The sequence below is a fragment of the Vanacampus margaritifer genome, chromosome 14 (genome assembly GCF_051991255.1).
Source record: "Vanacampus margaritifer isolate UIUO_Vmar chromosome 14, RoL_Vmar_1.0, whole genome shotgun sequence".
NCBI classification, from domain to species: Eukaryota; Metazoa; Chordata; class Actinopteri; order Syngnathiformes; family Syngnathidae; genus Vanacampus; species Vanacampus margaritifer.
This window is the reverse complement of record NC_135445.1, coordinates 20,753,584-20,772,506: the sequence shown is the minus strand read 5'-3', so window position 1 is coordinate 20,772,506 and position 18,923 is coordinate 20,753,584. Positions and strand designations below refer to the sequence as shown.

The window sequence follows — 18,923 nt, the reverse complement described above, 5'->3', positions numbered from 1 at the left end:
CTGCGCTATTATTTTTCTAAGAATTCCCAGTTACCTTGGCGACGCTATTCCCAAAAAACTCCCAAATTAACTCCCCATTGGGAATGAATGGGAAAAAAATCACACTTCAAGCACCTTTTTCCAAGACACGCTGCGCGCGCATACGTTATCCGACCGATACGAATTTTAGCGCATTTTGTAGGAATTTGTCCCATCTTTAGCTCAGTGTCGAAATCTTTTTTAAGGAATGAAAGCCCCCCCCCCTGTTCGGGTTCAAAGACAGTGGCTGAATTAGCTTTCTCACACACTCTGTTGGCTAATTAGCCATCCAGTGCCGGGAACCAAATAATGTATTAGAAAAAATTTCACTTCAACTCGTCACCACTGCCACAATCTTTTGTCACTAGACGTCAAATTCTCACATTTTGTAGTCACGAGTGTCTTCTTTCAGACAAACTAACTTTTATTTGGTTAAGGTGTCATTTAGTACCTTTATTTTCCCTTTAAGCGAGTAGAAGTTGGACTCTCTCGCCTATCTCTCCCATGTTAATTTGGGCGACTTCTTCCTCTTCATTTCGAATAAATCATAAGTTTTCAACCTGCTCTCATTTGGTCATTTTTCATCCGATTAAAAAAATGAGAACATGCTCGTGTTCCCCAAACCCTTGCCGTTCTAACGAGCCCTTTCTTGAATCTGTATCTTCAACCGTTAAGTCGCGAGAGGCTTTTGTTGAAGGGGTGCTTCTCTCATTCTATCTCAATGCAATGTGGGTGCGTGACGTCACTTCAACTCGTCACCATGGCAACGATCTTTTGTCACTAGACGTCAAATTCTCACATTTTGTAGTCACGAGTGTCTTCTTTCAGACAAACTAACTTTTATTTGACTAAGGTGTCATTTAGTACCTTTATTTTCACCTTAAGCAAGAGAAGTCGGACTAATTCGCCTGTCTTGTACATGTTAATTTCAGGCGCCTTCCTCTCTCCATTTCTGATAAATCATAAGTTTTCAACCTGCTCTCATTTGGTCATTTTTTATCCGATTAAGAAAATGAGAACATGCTCGTGTTCCCCAAACCCTTGCCGTTCTAACGAGCCATTTCTTGAATCTGTATCTTCAACCGTTAAGTCGTGAGAGGCTTTTGTACAAGGGGTGCTTCTCTCATGCGATCTCAATGGAATGTGGGGCGCGTGACGTCTCCAAGTCAAAAATGTATGTGCTCTTAAAGTGACAGTGACATATTTTTAGATTATGGTTAACTTCCACATTTCTTGACCGATTCCAGTCATTTAAATTTTAAAATGTTCAGCTCATTTACATTTTTTAAAATACTTTTTCAGGGACAGTGAGATACTTTTAGTTGATGTTGATTATGGTTAACTTCCACATTTCTTGAGCGATTCCAGTGGTTTAAATTTTAAACTGTTCAGCTCATTACCAAAGAGTCAGCAGTCCCATTCAAAATTTCCGCGGGAATTTTTCTAGTTCTTATATTATCTTCCACCGATTTTTCCGCTAAAATGCGGCCCGTACCGTAGATCGCACCGGGACAAATGAGGTATCAAACGATGCGGCTCGATTGGACTCGGTGCGGCATTATTTTTCTAGGAATTCCCACTTACCATGGCGACGCAATACCCCAAAAACTACCCCAAAAAGTGCCATAGGAATGAATGGGAAATGGAAAGAAAAAATCACACATCAAGCACCTTTTTCCAAGACACGCTGCGCACGCATACGTTATCCGACCGATACGAATTTTAGCTCATTTTGTAAGAATTTTTCCCATCTTTAGCTCAGTGTCAAAATCTTTTTTAAGGAATGAAAGCTCTCCCCCCTGTGCGGGTTCAAAGACAGTGAGTGAATTAGCTTTCTCACACACTCTGTTGGCTAATTAGCCTAACAGTGCCGGGAACAAAATAATCTAACAAATTGAAAACATTTCACTTCAACTCGTCACCATGGCCACAATCTTTTCTCACTAGACGTCAAATTCTCACATTTTGTAGTCACGAGTGTCTTCTTTCAGACAAACTAACTTTTATTTGGCTAAGGTGTCATTTAGTACCTTTATTTTCCCTTTAAGCGAGTAGAAGTTGGACTCTCTCGCCTATCTCGCCCATGTTAATTTGGGCGACTTTTTCCTCTTTATTTCGGATAAATCATAAGTTTTCAACCTGCTCCCATTTGGTCATTTTTCATCCGATTAAAAAAAATGAGAACATGCTCGTGTTCCCCAAACCCTTGCCGTTCTAACGAGCTATTTCTTGAATCTGTATCTTGAAGAGTTAAGTCGTGGGAGGCTCTTCTTTGAGGTGTGCGTCTCTCATTCAATCTCACTGGAATGTGGGGCGCGTGACTGCTCCAAGTCAAAAATGGGTATGAGTTCTTAAAGAGACAGTGACATATTTTTAGATTATGGTTAACTTCCACATTTCTTGACCGATTCCAGTCATTTAAATTTTTAACTGTTCAGCTCATTTACATTTTTTTAATAGATGTTCAGGGACAGTGAGATACTTTAAGTTGATGTTGATTATGGTTAACTTCCACATTTCTTGACCGATTCCAGTCGTTTACATTTTAAACTGTTCAGCTCATTACCAAAGAGTCAGCAGTCCCATTCAAAATTTCCGCGGGAATTTTTCTAGTTGCTAATTATAATTCAGTATTATATTTTACAGTATTTAATTTGATATCTTTTGCATACCTTCGTAAATAATATTTAAGATGAGATAGGACAGCTTGCTCTAAAAACTTACGAATATAGTACAGTCAGTTGGCAAGTGTCCAGTTTTAAATGAATATTCCATAAGAGCACGGTCACTGAAGGCCGCAGCCTCCTTGTCAGCTTTTGGTTAAACATCAAGTCAGATATGACACTTTCCGGGATTGGGAGCAATCCATAGCAAGTAGTGTTTCTGTACTTTCGTATTTGTCGACCTTAGATTATTTTTAATTACATATCACCTCAAATTATGTTAAAAATGTGACAGCTCCCAGTTGGCGCCCTCATGGGAAGTTCTGTCCAGTCTCAGGGACTTGCACGCAAAATGGCCGACTTCAAATTCTGAAATGGGACTCAGAGACAGAACAAAGGTTAAATCATTTTCACACCTACGAATGAGTCATCATAGATGCAGGGGAAAAATAAAAAATGAAATTTTTTTTTCAATTAAAAAAGAAATAATAATTACTACTCAATATTCAACTATAAAAAGCAGACCTAATTAAAAATAATATAGATAGTGGTCTGTAGTTAAATTACAAGTTACTCCCCCATTCCCCACAGGCCCGTCTTTAAACCAGCATGGGGGGAAAGGCTTTAAAAATTGTCTTTTATATTTCATAAAAAATTCTGTTCCTCTCCATTGTCATCACTGAGGAGAAAAAACACAAAAACTGCCCTTCTACTTCCACACTCCCCCAGGACATTACGCAATCCACTTTTCCATTGTCAGGGTCACACAAACATTCAACAAATATTCCACATACACATCTCTCATCCAATCTCTCTCCCAGTTCCCAATGCAATTATTCAACAATTGTTCCTCAACTTCTCAACCTAATGAAGGCACATACAAACGCTACAATCACACAATTTACCCTAGTCATTTTATAACAAATGTTCCCTTCAATTCACACACCTTCCTCAAATGCTGCTCACACACGCACGCACACACATAACTTCACCCCATAAAAGCACACATATCAGATAAGGCAGCTTCCTCTAAACATCTTCAATTTAATAGCTGTTCGACAATACATTAGAAGCTTCATTAGTCATATCATGTTGTCGTTGTCTAATCAATTTATCCCGTTCAGCCTTTACTAAACAGTTTTATTACGTAAATTTGTCGTCTACAGCTGTTTTTATTTTCGAAGCGAGAAAAAAATAAATAGAACGCTATTTACTTAGTTATCACAGCCATCCGAGCGATCTTTACAGAACCACCCAAAGTCAACATTTCAGCATTAATCATCATTTAATACACTTTTCTTACAGTTACGTCCAGCTTTTTCCTCTATTTAAAGAAAATACATATATCTCTAACACTTTTGTAACCAGCGATCGGCGTTTACGTACACATACAACTTAAACTGCTGTCATCAAAGACATCAAGCAAACCACAGATCTTATCGGAGAGAACCAACCTTTTCCACAATAAATCTTCATCCAGTCGTTCAATAATAAATACATTTCACGTCATTGTTTGACGGCCAACGGCCGATTACAAACCCCGGAAGCGCTTTCAACTCGTTCAGCGGAAGTACTATCAGGTCAAACTATTCGGTGTCACGGTCAAAAGCGCCCCCGTAACTTATATTAAACATTAACCTGCTTAGTTATTATTATATTAAAGTTATATAAATATGTATTAAGTCAGTGACGTCTCACTTGTAGTACCATAAAATTAGTCGACAAAAGATCGCTTCCGCGACAAAACAATAAATATCCGGATATCTTTTCCTTTCAGCTGAACAAATTTATTCAAGGTTTTTAACAGCAAATCATCCAAGAATCTCTCGATTGCCTTAACAAACTGTTTTCCCGCAGCTGAACAAACCTATTCAAAGATTTTAACGGCAAATCATCCAAGAATCTCTCGATTGCCTTAACAAAGTGTTTTCCCCGTGCTGAAAAACTTATTCAAGGATCTCCCGGTTCCTTAACAGCGGCGTAAATCCGCTGTGTCAACCTGTAACTCTTAGTATCAAATTTATAACAGTGGCGTACGTACGCTGTGTCAACTTGTACCTTTTAATATCAAATTTATCCAAGAATCTCCCGATTTCTTAACAGCGGCGTAAATCCGCTGCGTCAACCTGTTTTTCCCTTTTAGCGCAACATCCCTTTCAGCGCAACAAACTTATCCAAAAATCTTTAAATACCGAATCATTCAAGGATCTCTCGATTGCTTTTAACTCTTTCACTGCCAGACGTTTTCAGAAACGGGTTGTCCCCACTGCCAGCCGATTTAAGCATTTTGAGTGATTTTTCAAGGTCCACAGAAAATGTTGTGTTTGGACTATGGAAACACACATACAACCAAATGAAAGATTGGACTCTCAGCTTTCATCAGAAAAAAAAAGTTTGTTTCTACCTTATTCCGTTCTTCAGTAATCAACAATAGAAAATGGTTACTTTCACCGAAATTCTCTCTTTTGAAACAAAAAACGGAGAAAAAGAGCTTTTTGTGAAACGATGTTATTTCATGCACTCTAGTGAATTGTACACTTCTTTTTGTCCATGAATGATGCCACAAACACCTAAATAGTGCTTTACTTCTGTAAAACGCTTTCACCAACAATGAGAAAGTGTTTTTTGATTGCAAAATACGTTTATTTCCATTCAACAGTGTAACAATTTGACAAAACAATTTCGCAAACTATTTACAAATGTGTGCAACTGTGGTACTACTTACAATTATGTGGATGTTTCAAATACAGTTTTTCTTTTTGTAACGCTCTCCTGCGTGCAAGGAGACGCCGCTGGACTCGCACAACAGTTTACTTTCACTTTCACATTGGTCCGTTTTGCGTGCAAACGTTACACTTTCTTGACGGCCTTTTTTTCCGGGGAATAAAAAGCAAGTAGCAGACTGTACACACTTCCTCCGATGAATATGCATTGGACTCGGGGCACTCTCCGTCGTCCGATCGAACGTCCGCCTGTGCGTGCTCGGTTGCGCTCCGCGTTACGACACCGTCATAGCCGTCGCGTCAGCGGTTCCAATTTCGCCGTCAAGCTCGGATTCACCTTCATCATCATCGAGGATGATCACCGTCGTCATCAATGTACTATTTTAGCGTTGGTCGATGCCTTTCGTCTTGTAAGTGTAGAGCTGCTTGCAAACGCTCGCCATTGCCCGTTCCCTCCTCCATCTAGCTCCATCTAACGTCTTCTACTGCCGCGTCAATGCTTTCCAACCACGGAGTCACCCTCATCTTCATCATCTATGATGATCATCGTCGTCAACAATGTGCTTTTTCAGCGATGCTTTTGGTCTTTGAAAAAAACGTCTCGGGTGTGAGCTCCTCGCGACCGGCCGCCATTTTTCCTTTGTCTTCCATTCTCATCTCCTGCTCGACGCTCTAGCTCCGCCTCTACTGACGCCCACCCGATCTTGTCAAAAGAGAGTCATCGCTGCCCTCTAGGGGCCAAAAATAGTCATTAGGCACAACAGACAGACTTGAAACTTTCACCAGACATGCGGAAGGGTTTCCTCTACCCGTTTCAAAAAAAAAAAAAAATCATTGGATGACGTCTTTTGACGTCATTGGCAGTGAAGCGTAGGTTTTTACTTGACGTCTTTAAACGTCAGTGGCAGTGAAAGAGTTAACAACCTGTTTCCCCGCAATTGCGCATAAACTATCGTGACGGCATTTCCGTAAACAATGCTCTCGTCACCACGTAGGTGTATAGTTCAAACACCGTAATAAAATCCGAAATCAGGGACTTTGCGTCCAACAAAACGACTTCAAAATTTTACCAATACCTGTTCACATAGATCTCATCTCCAATGTAGTAATTTTACAAGACGAATACCAGCTGCAGCGCTTCCAAACAGACAGAATTCTTTAAACGTGGATAAATGTCCACTTACCGTAATTAATTTGGCCTGGAATTCTATCCGTCCGTGAACGTCACAGCCCGTAAAACGTCGTTCGTTCGTTCGGGGTCACCATTTGAAGGATTATAATAAGTTTTGTAATCTTTTGCGTGTTCAAATAAATCAAAGATGAGATTCCTGTGAAAAGGGTCCTTGCAAGGAGAATTTATTAGAGATCTCTGGTCACACAATTGCATATCACCCAAGCAGTGTCATCCAAGAATGCGTGTTCCTCCCCCCAGGAGACACAGCCCTTTTATTACAATCAGAGTTTGTACAGAAAAACGCCTCTCTCCTCCCATCAAATACGAAAATCAGATTTCATTCTCACAATATGCTAGGTTGATCTTTCACATTTAGACAAAACAGATTTCATTCTCACAATATGCTAGGTTGAACTTGAATTTTCACAAACAGGACTATCAGGGAATTTAGACAAAACAAGATAACAGATAGGTTAAGGTCGAGTTATATTGAATTTGACATTATTACACCGGTGTAGATGTGCATCTACACATCTATAACTAAATTCAAAATGGTTAAAATATAAAATAAAGAATTAAAAATGTAAACAATGTTAACACTACGAAAAGCGCCTAATTGAAGTGAACGTGGCCAAGAGACATGTAACCACAAATTAGCATTGCTGTATCTATATTTTTTACCGATTTGCTCATTGTTTCTGTTAGACCAGAATAAAGTCATAAAAGAACAAAAATGTATAAATCTTTTTTTGTGACAAGAAAGTATCCTTTCCAATTTAGTCTATCAGAGAAAAATGTAGAAATAACTGGAAGCTCAGGATCGCCATGACATTATGTTCTTTAGAAGTGTATGTAAACTTTTGATCACCACTGTACATCATCACATGTAAGTGCTGTGTTGTGCAAAAAAGATTGGGCACCGGACCACTGCTCAGAGAACTGTGCTAAAACAGCTGAAGCTGCCATGTAGATAAACTCACACGGTTGCGAAGGTCCACACCAACATTGTAACTCAAATACACTAAATAAGAATCTAATGTCTTATTTTAATAAAGCAGTAAATTGTAATGCCACTTGAGTAGCCCTGGTATAGGTTGTTCTAAAAAAAATAATTTAAAAACTGGTTGAAAACATTTATAATCAGTCACATCAAAATGCTGTTGCCTTTTTGTTAAATAGCTCCTCATCCAGTTCAAATGTACTGTCCCTATCCCATTCTTCTTCTTCTTCTTTTCCTTTCGGGTTTTTCCTTGAGGGGTCGCCACAGCAAATCAGTTGCCTCCATCTAACCGTCCTTTGCATCCTCTGCTCTCACACCAACTACCTTAATGTCCTCTTTAACTAAATCCATAAACATCTTCTTTGGTCTTCCTCTAGACCTCCTTCCTGGCATTTGGAAACTCCATCCTTCTGCCAATATACTGACTATTTCTCTTCTGGACATGTCCAAACCATCTCAGTCTGGCCTCTCTGACTTTATCTCCAAAGCCTCTAACATGTCGCTCTGGTGTACTCATTCCTGTTTCTATCTTCATTCCCCTCCTTTCGAGGGCAAACCTCCATGCCTCTAGCTTCTCCTCCACCTGTTCCCTGCTCCCACTACAGGTCACAATGTCATCCTGGCCATTACTATAGCGAACAAGAAGGGGCACAGAGCTAATCCCTGATGTAGTCCCACTTCCACTTTAAACTCCTCCGTCACACCTACAGCACACCTCACCACTGTCTTACAGTCCTCATACATGTCCTGCAGCACTTGAACATACTTCTCTGCCACTCCAGACTTCCTCATACAAAACCAGAGTTACTCTCTGGGTACCCTGTCATAAGCTTTCTCCAGATCTACAAAGACACAATGCAGCACCTTCTGACCTCTTTACTTCTCTTTCAACATCCTCAAAGCAAATACTACATCCGTGGTACTCTTTTTTGGCATGAAACCATACTGCTGCTCACAAATGTTCACCTCTGCCCTCATTCTAGCTTCAACTACTCTTTTCCCATAGCTTAATTGTGCGGCTCATCAGCTGTATTCCTCTGTAGTTGCCACAACTCTGTACATCTCCCTTGTTCTTAAAAATGGGCACCAGCACATTTCTCCCCCATTCCTCAGGCATCTTCTCACTATCTAAGATCCTGTTGAACAACCCAGTCAGAAATTCTACTGCTACCTCTTCTAGACACTTCCATACCTCCACAGGTGTATCATCAGGACCAAGTGCCTTTCCACTCTTCATCCTCTTTAATGCCCTTCTCACTTAATCCTTACTAATCTTTGCTACTTCCTGGTCCATAACAGTCACGTCTTCTACTCTTCATTCTCTCTCATTTTCCTCATTCATCAACTCTTCAAAGTACTCTTTCCATATTCCGATCAGACTACTGGCATCTGTCAACACACTTCCATCCCTATCCTTTATTACCCTAACCTGCTGCACGTCCTTTCCATCTCTGTCTCTTTGCCTTGCCAACCTGTATAGATCAGTCTCTCCCTCCTTACTGTCCAACCTAGCATACAAGTCATCATAAGCCCCTTGTTTGGCCTTTGCCACATCTACGTACTTTCACCTTACGCCGCATTTCCCTGTAGTCCTGTCTACTTTCTTCAGTCCTCTCAGTGTCCCACTTCTTCTTAGCTAACCTCTTTCTCTGTATCCACTTCTGCACCTCCTCATTCCACCACCAAGTCTCCTTATCTCATTTCCTTCCAGATGACACACCAAGGACTGTCCTACCTGTCTCCCGAATCACGTTTGCTGTAGTTGTCCAGTCATCTGGAAGCACCTCCTGACCATCCAGAGCCTGTCTCAACTCCTTCCTGAAAGTCATACAAGACTCTTCCTTTTTCAGCTTCCACCATTTCATCATCTGCTCTGTATTTGCCGTCTTTGTCTTCCTCACCGCCATAGTCATCCTACACACTACCATCCTATGCTGTCTGGCTACACACTCACCTACCACTACTTTGCAGTCGCTGATCTCCTTCAGATTGCACCGTTTATACAAGATGTAGTCTACCTGTGTACTCCTCCCTCCTCTCTTGTAGGTCACCCTATGTTCCTGCCTCTTTTGGAAGAAAGTATTCACAACAGCCATTTCCATTCTTTTTGCAAAGTCAACCACCATCTGTCCTTCTGCGTTCCTCTCCTGGATACCAAACTTGCCCATCACCTCCTCATCACCTCTGTTTCCTGCGCAAATTATTGTGTATGGAGTCCATAATGGTTTTGATGAGTTCTGTCAAAGCAAGCTAAATTGACCGTTTTTTTTTCTAAATCCATACTGACTATCGTAGAGTAATTTATGCTTATCTATGAATTAATCTAATCTATTATTTACTTCTTCTTTTTTTTTCAAAATTTTGGAGAACTGTCGTAGCAACAAGACAGGCCTTTAATTTGTGAAGCTGTGTGTTGTCAACAGTTTTGTATATTGGTATGAATTTTGCAATCTTCATTTTGTTTGGAAATTGGCCAGTTTGGAATAATAAATTACAAATGAATATTAGTGGTTTGGACATCCCCAGAAATACTACCTTCACAGTTTTCATATCCACTGACTTGTTCACAATCCATAGAGGTTTTGTTTTTAAATATATTAATTAATTTATTTGTTTATTATTAATTTATTCAATGATTTTTTTTCTTAAACAGTTTTAACATCATTGAACTTTAATTCCTTTCAATTCTCTTAATTCCTACCCTACTATTAATTTCAGCATTGTGGATATTTTTTGATGATTTGGTCCAAGTATTTATTGCATTTGTCAACATCATCATTCATATTATTAATATTTATATAATTTTCTATAAATAGGGCGAATGGGGTGGCTTTCTAGAGCCCGCATTTATCACGATTATATCCCAGATAGTTTTAGTATTTTTTTTTTCTAGTGATTTAGTATAATATTGTTTTTTACACATCCTCATAATACTAGTTAACTTATTTTAGTTAACTAGTATTAGGTAAAAAATTTCCTGTATAATATTTTTATGTATTTGCAAGCGTTTATCAGTCCTTTTGACCGCCATTGTATTCCTCTTTATTTGACCTTATTTTATATTGTTTAACATTATATTTGTCATAAATAGGTCTAAATATTCTTAGAAAATCCTCATAAGCTGTATTAGTATATTTTTCCTTGTATACTAAATTCCAGTCCTGTGTCAGTAAATTAAGTAATTCATCTGTTGCCTCTTCTGTTCTAACACGATTATTATTATTTTATTCTCTTGTCTGGTTTCATTAAATTTGCAGTCATATATTGTAAATACTGGCAAATGGACATCATTAATTAATATTCCACTTGTAATGTTATTACACTTTTATGTGTCAATTAGGGTTGCACAATGAGAAGTAATCCTGTTAGAAGACAATAGATTGTATGAATGAATTCTTCTGTAGTTTTATGCTTATTCAATGTTATAGTCACCACATATGGACATATTTTTTTTTCCTTAAGGCCATGTATTTTTTTTCTATCCAGTTTCTAAAAGTTTTTTATATTACAAGCAGGTGTTTAATATATGCATATGCATACATTTTTCTTTTTATACATAATTATTTCAACTGACACATTCTAATTTCAACCACCTAAATCTTTTATCAATAAACAATGCCACCCCACCTCCAATGTTATTTTCTCTGTTGACACAAACCATTTCATAACCTTCAATTACAAAGTTCATACCTTGTTCCTCAGTCAGTTCCTGACAGCAAGCATCAAGAAACCCTGGGCTTCCAAGGCCCCCAGGTAATGCCACGACACATCAAGGCAGTGATTAAGGCAAAGGGATTCCCAACCAACTACTGAAGATTGACATATCGATTTGAAAATACCATCCATCCATCCTTTTTCCCCCCATGCAAAACACTGGGAAGTGTACATGGTGATTTCTTCTCAGTAGGCTATTGTAATTTTTTTTGACATCCTGTTTTCGTGTGTTTTATGAACTGGAAAACCAAACAATGTAAAGATAAACAAATAAGTACTTAAATTCACTTAAATTGTGGGCCCTGGATCTATAATCTATGGAAGTTTTACTTTTTGAATGGGATTATGGAAATTATTCAACTTTTCGAGGATATTTGAATTTTCTGACCAGCAATTGTCCCTATTACAAAAACCCACATTAACACAATTTAAGAGAAATCGGAAACTAATACGCCTCCAAATCTTTTCACTGGAAATACGTCATGAGCTGCTGTACATATAGTCCATAAAATGTATGTCATAAGAATATGAGTGTGTTCTTTCCATGCATACTAAATATGTGTCGTTAACTGTAAGTCAAAGTTATGGTAACAAAGGGGTTTCAACTTAAAGTGTTCCAGATTTTGAATTCTTCTTCCCTGTTTTGTATAATTTGGATGTAGCTACAGAGGCCAGGACAGTCTGCTTTTTCCTTGACCCCATGCTTTTTATGATTCGTTAAAATTGTAATACTGCCTGGCGCCTCAACAAGTTGATTCCCGATGAGAACACCAGGGATTGCAATTTTTCTGTTGCAATGAGTTGGTGGCTAATTGCCAGACATGCAGTGGTGAATCGCTGACTGTACAGTAATTTGTTTAAGATTATCCGCTCTCTCGTGTTTGGTCTGGTCGCTTGTTGTGTGGTGGACCTTAAGACCATATCTCACCAAGCGGTGCAGGCTTGAGAGGGTTAACATGTTCAAAAATTCTCAGTGAGAAGAAAAGGGGTTTGAGAGCATAAAGAGGGTTTGTGAGAGTGGGGCAAGAGGCTTTGCAATACTGAAAGAAGCCGACGCTACCTTCGCAGACCCTCCCAAGCCTATGCTGCTCAGTGAGATACGAGCTTTAATGTCATTATGTTAGAATTGCAAAAGTGACTACTTAACTACCATTGAACCAGGAAATGTGTTCTTAGTTATTATAAATAATACTTTTACCATCACTCTTAATAAGACATTGTTTTGTTTTTCCAGGGTGATAAAAACGCAGGATCCAGCCAACTTGTCCTTGCTGAGCTTTGGTGAGGTGTTTGCACTCCTTTTTGACAACCATTTCCTCTATGTGATGGATCTCAGGACAGAGGCAATTTCAGGCCGCTGGCCTCTACCACCATACAGGAAATCTAAACGGGGATCCAGTTTCCTTGCTGGTGTGACATCTTGGCTCAATGGCTTGGATGGGGACAATGACTCTGGACTGGTGTTTGCAACAAGCATGCCAGACCACAGCATTCACTTAGTACTATGGAAGGAAAATGGCTAAAGGGCATCAAACCTGATATTAACATGATGTGAAGCACCATCTTGTGTCACACACGAACATAAAGGAATATGGCTTAATTAAGGATTTTGCTTTTATCATTTCCATCTAATCCTGCAGCAATCCTGTGCTGAAGAAGTACAATAAACAAAGACGGATTGTTTTGTTTTTGTCAAATCAGAAAATATAAAATCACTCCTGATGTAGTGAAAGACTGAAATGTTTGAGTTCAAAATAAACAACTGCACACACTATTTTATATCAAATGTAATATATGTTTGTGTTGAATTGAACAATGAAGAAACCTTAACTGTAACTATACACTGAAAACATTTGGCTAAGAAATCAAAATATGAACTTGAGATATTCAACATTTTATTTCCAGGTATATGGATATGGTATATGGATCAGATACATAACTTTGATCTTACTTTTTCTTTTAATCAACCTTTTTTTCATGTGAGCACGTATTAGAATATTTGACTGACAAGTGTGTCGCAAAGTGTTTCCTAACACATTGGTTATTCAAACTAAGGTACTGCTTATAAAAAACCCTTGGGGCCTGACCGGGCACAGCCTGAAAAGGCAACGTGGGTCCCCCTTCCCATGGGCTCACCACCTAGGGAGGGGCCAAAGGGGTCAAGTGCGCATTGAGCTGGGCGGCAGCCAAAGGCGGGGGGCTTGGTGGTCTGACCCCCGGCTAATCAAGCTAGCTCTGGGGACATGGATTGTCACCTCTCTGGCAGAGAAAAGAAGCCCAAGCTGGTGTGCGAGGCTGAGAAGTTCCGACTAGATATAGTCGGACATGCCCCCACACACAGCTTGGGTTCTGGTACCAATCCACTCGAGAGGAGTTGGACTCTCTTCCACTCTGGATTTGCTCACGGTGAGAGGCGCACAGCAGGTGTGGGCATACTTATTGCTCCCCAGCTTGGCGCCTGTACGTTGGGGTTTACCCCGATAGGCGAGAGGGTAGCCTCCCTCCGCCTTTGGGACGGGTCCTGACAGCAGTTCTGGGTACCCACCCTTTTGGGAGGGTGTGCTGGAGAGCGCTCCCTCTGGGGACTACCTCGTTCTGCTGGGGAACTTCAGCGCTCACATGGACAATGACGGTGAGACCTGCAGGGGCGTGATTGGGAGGAAGAACTCCACCCGATCAGAGTAGTGTTCTGTTTTGGGACTTTCGTGCTCATCATGGATTGTTCATAACAAACACCATGTTCAAACATAAGGGTGTCCATTTGTGCTCTTGGCACCAGGACACTCTTGACCACAGTTCGATGATCAACTTTGTAGTCGTGTCATCGGATTTTCTGCCGCATGTTTTGGACACTCGGGTGAAGAGAGGGGCGGAGCTGTCAACTGATCACCACCTGGTGGTGCGTTGGCTCCGATGGCGGATTGAAGATGCCGGTCCGACCTGGTGGACCCAAACGTATTGTGAGGATCTGCTGGAAACGTCTGGCAGAATCCCAACAGAAAGTTTCAACACCCACCTCCAGCAGAACTTTTCCCTTGTCCCGAGGGAGGCTGGGGACATTGAGATCCGCCCGGAGTTCCGCGCCTCCATTGTTGAGGCGGCCGATCAGAGCTGTGGCCGAAAGGTGGTCGTTGCCCGTTGTGGTGGCAATCCCGAACCTGCTGGTATACACCAGCGGTAAGGGATGCTGTCAACCTGAAGAAGGAGTCCTATCGGGCCTTTTTGGCCTGTGGGACTCCAGAGGCAGCTGAGGGGTACCGGCTGTCCAAAGCGGAACACGGCTTTGGTGATCGCTGAGACCAAAAAATTGAGCTTGGGAGTAAGGGTGAAAGTGGCTAGAATTTCTTGCCAGAACTCCCTGACAATTTTATTAGATTTTTTAAATGTATTTTCTTCCCTCAAACCACCGAAATGCTGCGTTATACCTATAACACACAATACAACACAACAGCTCTTATACATGCATTAGGCTACTGCAATACACTTACTGTAACATGATTGTAAAGGCATATGTGAGAAACTTATTTTGATTCAAACTTTTATTTTTTTAATGATGTCCAAAACAACGTAACAAAAACACTGACGTGCGCACATTGGCATTTACTCGTCAGATCCACAGAGAACGGAGCCAGTGGACAGAACTCTTTATTATTTTTAAATAAATAATAGATATCGGTGGAAACGAATTACGCTACGCAAGCACACTGGAACAATTCAAAAGCACTTTATGCTATGTTAACACCAAAATAAGGGGAAGCATTACCCCCATACAAAAATTGCATCCCCTGCCATGGAATATTATAACTTTTACCACAGAAAAGTGGAGTTTCTTTTCTGGCTGGCAACTTTGGCGAATATGCAGATTTTTGCCGCACCCCACCGTGTCCTCCCACCGCTCCAAACACATCCTTGGCGCCGCCTCACGCACGCGCCCGTCCGCGTTAGATTGTCTCTATAAACGCTCACTTGCGCTCTTCTTGTGTGGCAGCCTGGCAGGTTATTTAACATAGAGTTTTGACAGTTGCCATCATATTTTCGGACAAAACCATCGTTCCGGTCCCAAATTTTTCACTGGAACACAGTTCCAGACCGTTCCGGTCCACTTGGACCAATGGTCCAAAGCCAAGGAAAACGACTTCCGGACAGCTTTGAGGAAATTCTTTTTTTTTCTTCTTTTTTTTTTGAGAGAGCTCAGTATTGTTCATTCGGTAATCTTACCGATTCAACATGTCATCATCATTGCTCTCTCTTTTTTTTTTGGGCCGTATGTGCGTGTGTGTGCATATCTGCGTGCGTGTGAGTTTGTGCTCATTAATTCACCTGAAACCTATTAAAAATCCCATACCCTTCACCTATTCAACCAAATACTTCTGAATCCCGTGAATTTGTCAAGAGACCCAAGGAGTGATCAAAGAAAAGAGAGAAAAGTGAAATCCAGCACCGACCAGACACCACCAACTACCCACAGGGTTACAAACCAGAATCTTTCACCAACCCCAGAAGCATATACATTCCAACAAATTAGAGAAACCTCAAGAGACCAAAGGAAATACTAAAGAAAGGAAGGAAGGATAGATGAAGCAGAGTGAGATCCACAGACATCAGCATCCACCGATTCAGCGACCAGAGGAAGAAGTAGATTGTGTTTGAATTTCGGTAGATGCTGGTGGATCTGGCATGCATGAAAACCCTCCACCAAAGACCAGGACAGGGCAAGCAGAACCCCCCAGGCCTCGGCAGCGCCAAGGCACAACTCCCGGGCCCCACGGGGGCCACCAGCCGGAGAGCAAACCCAGGAGCGCGGAGCGCACCCCAACCCGACACGGCCCGCGTCCCCAGCCCAACGCAGCAGAACGAATTAGAAAATGCCAAATATAGAAGCAGCAATATAAGCTATAGTGGTGTGGTAGCTCTCGCTAACAGACAGAATCAAGTTACCAGATTGTATACGTTTGTATACATTTTGATATTTGTTTTTTATTCAAAGCTGAGATTTTTTCCATTAAAATGTGATTTAGTTTAGTTATAGTTTTTTGTTGTTGTCGTAGAATGTTTTGTAATATCCTTAGCTAAAACAGACGGTTGAAGCGTACCCTGAAGTGTTGGAATTTGTTTCTTTACCATATTTTTAACTCTTTGACTGCCAGACGTTTTCAGAAACGGGATGTCGCCAGTGCCAGCCGATTTAAGTATTTTGACTGATCTTTCAAGGTCCACAGAAAATGTTGTGTTTGGACTATGGAAACACACATACTACCAAATGAAAGATTGGACTCTCATCTTTCATCAGAAAAGTTTGTTTCTACCTTATTCCGTTTTTCAGCAATCAACAATAGAAAATAGGTTAGTTTCACTGAAATGCTCTGTTTTGAAACAAAAAAGGAGAAAAAGAGCTTTTTGTGAAACGATGTTATTTCATGCACTCTAGTGAATTCTACACTTCTTTTTGTCCATGAATGATGCCACAAACACCTAAATAGTGCTTTACTTCTGTAATACACCACCACCAACAATGAAAAAAGTCTCTTTTGATAGCAAAATAACAGTTTATTTACATAGAACAGTGTAACAATTTGACAAACTATTTACAAAGGTGTGCATGTGTGACTATTTACAATTGTGTGGAGTTTGAACTACACATTTTTTCTTTTTGTGTGGTATACAGTGTAACACTCCCCTGGGTGCAAGGGGACGCAGCAGGATTTGCACCACAGGTTTGTTTCACTGCGAATGCCCTTTCGCGTGCAGACCCTACACTTTCTTGCTGGCTTTTTTTTTCTTGGAGTAGCAGGAATGTATTGCAGTGTGTGTTTGGCCATGTTGCCATCAAGTCGGCTTTCAGGATCATTATACGGTGACCTGTTTTGTCTGCCTTCCTCATGTCCTTCAGTTCCAACTTCCTCCTCCTGATCTTGTGGCAACAGCCACCCTCTCACCACCTCCTGGATGAACTCCAAAAAGTGTTGACACTTCCCAGGATGTTTAGCTTTGTGCAAGATGTATGCATTGAACATGCATATCTGAAACAGATATGCAACAAACTTTTTGTGCCATTTCAAAGTTTTCCGCGTGAATGGGTGGTACGAGATGTTTTGATCCATCTTGTCCACTCCATTCATCGTGGAATTGTAGTCCAGAACACACATGGGTTTTTGGAAAGGCACTCTTTTTTTTTTGTGCCTTCCGCCATACCTCCACTGTCCGCATTTCGTCTTTATGAAAAGTTGTCACCATCCTCAACAAACATTTGTCCTGCCATGCCACAATCAAAACTTTTGTGCTGTGCCTTACCAGTTTCCCCCCCACCCCAAGGCCAGTGTTGGTTAGGCACGTGATCTCACTGGGTTCACCCCTGTTTTTCCTCAGCGTTCCACATACATTGGTACGTGCTGCCAGGAGACGTTCACACAAAGCAATTGAATTATAAAAATTGTCCATAAATAGTGTGTACCCATTTCCTGGCAGACGATCTAGTAAGTTGAACACTGTATCAGGCAGAGAACAACTGGTACCGACATAGGGTTGCATGTTGAAGCAATACCCCGTTTGGGAGTCACACAGTATGTATGACTTGATCCCATATTTTATCGGCTTTTGGGGGTTGTATACCTTGAATGAAAGACGTCCCTGAAAACTCAACATCCCCTCATCAATGCATACATTCCTCCCCGGTTGAAACAGTTCCTTGAATTTACTGACAACGTGATTGAACACAGGACGAATTTTGAATAGTTTGTCGTCTGAACTGTGTGTCTCGTTGTTATTGAAGTGAAGGAAACTCCAGATGAGCTGGAAGCGGTTTCGACTAAAAAATGGTGTCGTCTCTATTTCGTCCTGAGTCCAATACATTTCTATACTGGGCTTGTTTATATACCCAGTAAGAAATTGCAGTGCAAAAAAAAATTTCAGTTCGGACACAGACACTGGCTTCCAAGCACGACTCCTGCAGTGTGGCAGACTTTTAGCCCGTTTTTGCATTGACTGACGTGCATATAGATTTGTTTCATCGGCAATGTGCTGCAGCAATTCGTCCGTGATGAACAGCTGCAGGAAGTCAGCTGGCAGGGTAGAATTCAGCTCTGCTGCGGCACCTCTCGGTCCTGGCTCCGCAGTAAAGGGGAATGTTTGGCTGTCAGCCTGCTTCATGCCAGCCAGAATTTTTGGGATCTGCAAATATACATTTCAATATCATATAATCATTTTAGATCAGTGTGATGCAATATATATATATATAAATATATATGTTTACCTTTTTTCTTGGATCCACTGGTTGATGGACCTTTATTCTGCTCACTCTGAGGAGCGTCACCCTGAGCTGCAGCTGAAAGAAATATATACAATTACAATAATATTGAAAGACCGTTTTCTTTTGTTGTTGTGGTGTATTGAAAACACTTTTTTCTTATACCTCTCTTTGTCGTCTTTTCAGTGGGATGTCGCTGTGAGCACGATCCACGATCTATGAATTGCACATTCACGTTACACGAGGTGCTATCAGCGTGCCGGAAAAGTATCTCATAGCAAGTTTGTGCTTACCTTCGCAGTCTTTCTGCGGATGAAATACTGTCCGAATCAGTGACCTTTGTGATCAGACTGTACCCATTCCTCCGAAGAATATCCGTCGGACTCAG

The 18,923-nt window shown here is 40.8% G+C and overlaps 1 protein-coding gene across 5 annotated transcripts in view; it reads left to right on the top strand.

Annotated features, from left to right (window-relative positions):
- The window catches only part of fbxw2 (F-box and WD repeat domain containing 2), a 132,756-nt gene extending 119,690 nt beyond the window's left edge, over positions 1–13,066 (top strand). For 4 of the 5 annotated variants that reach the window (XM_077585990.1, XM_077585988.1, XM_077585991.1 and 1 more), the window contains one exon: positions 12,527–13,066. In XM_077585990.1, the coding sequence (XP_077442116.1) occupies positions 12,527–12,815 (289 nt within the window). In that variant the 3' untranslated portion in view covers positions 12,816–13,066. The remainder of the gene's footprint in view (positions 1–12,526) is intronic. The other variant, XR_013296660.1, reaches the window with a different exon arrangement.
- The last annotated feature ends 5,857 nt before the right edge of the window (positions 13,067–18,923 follow it).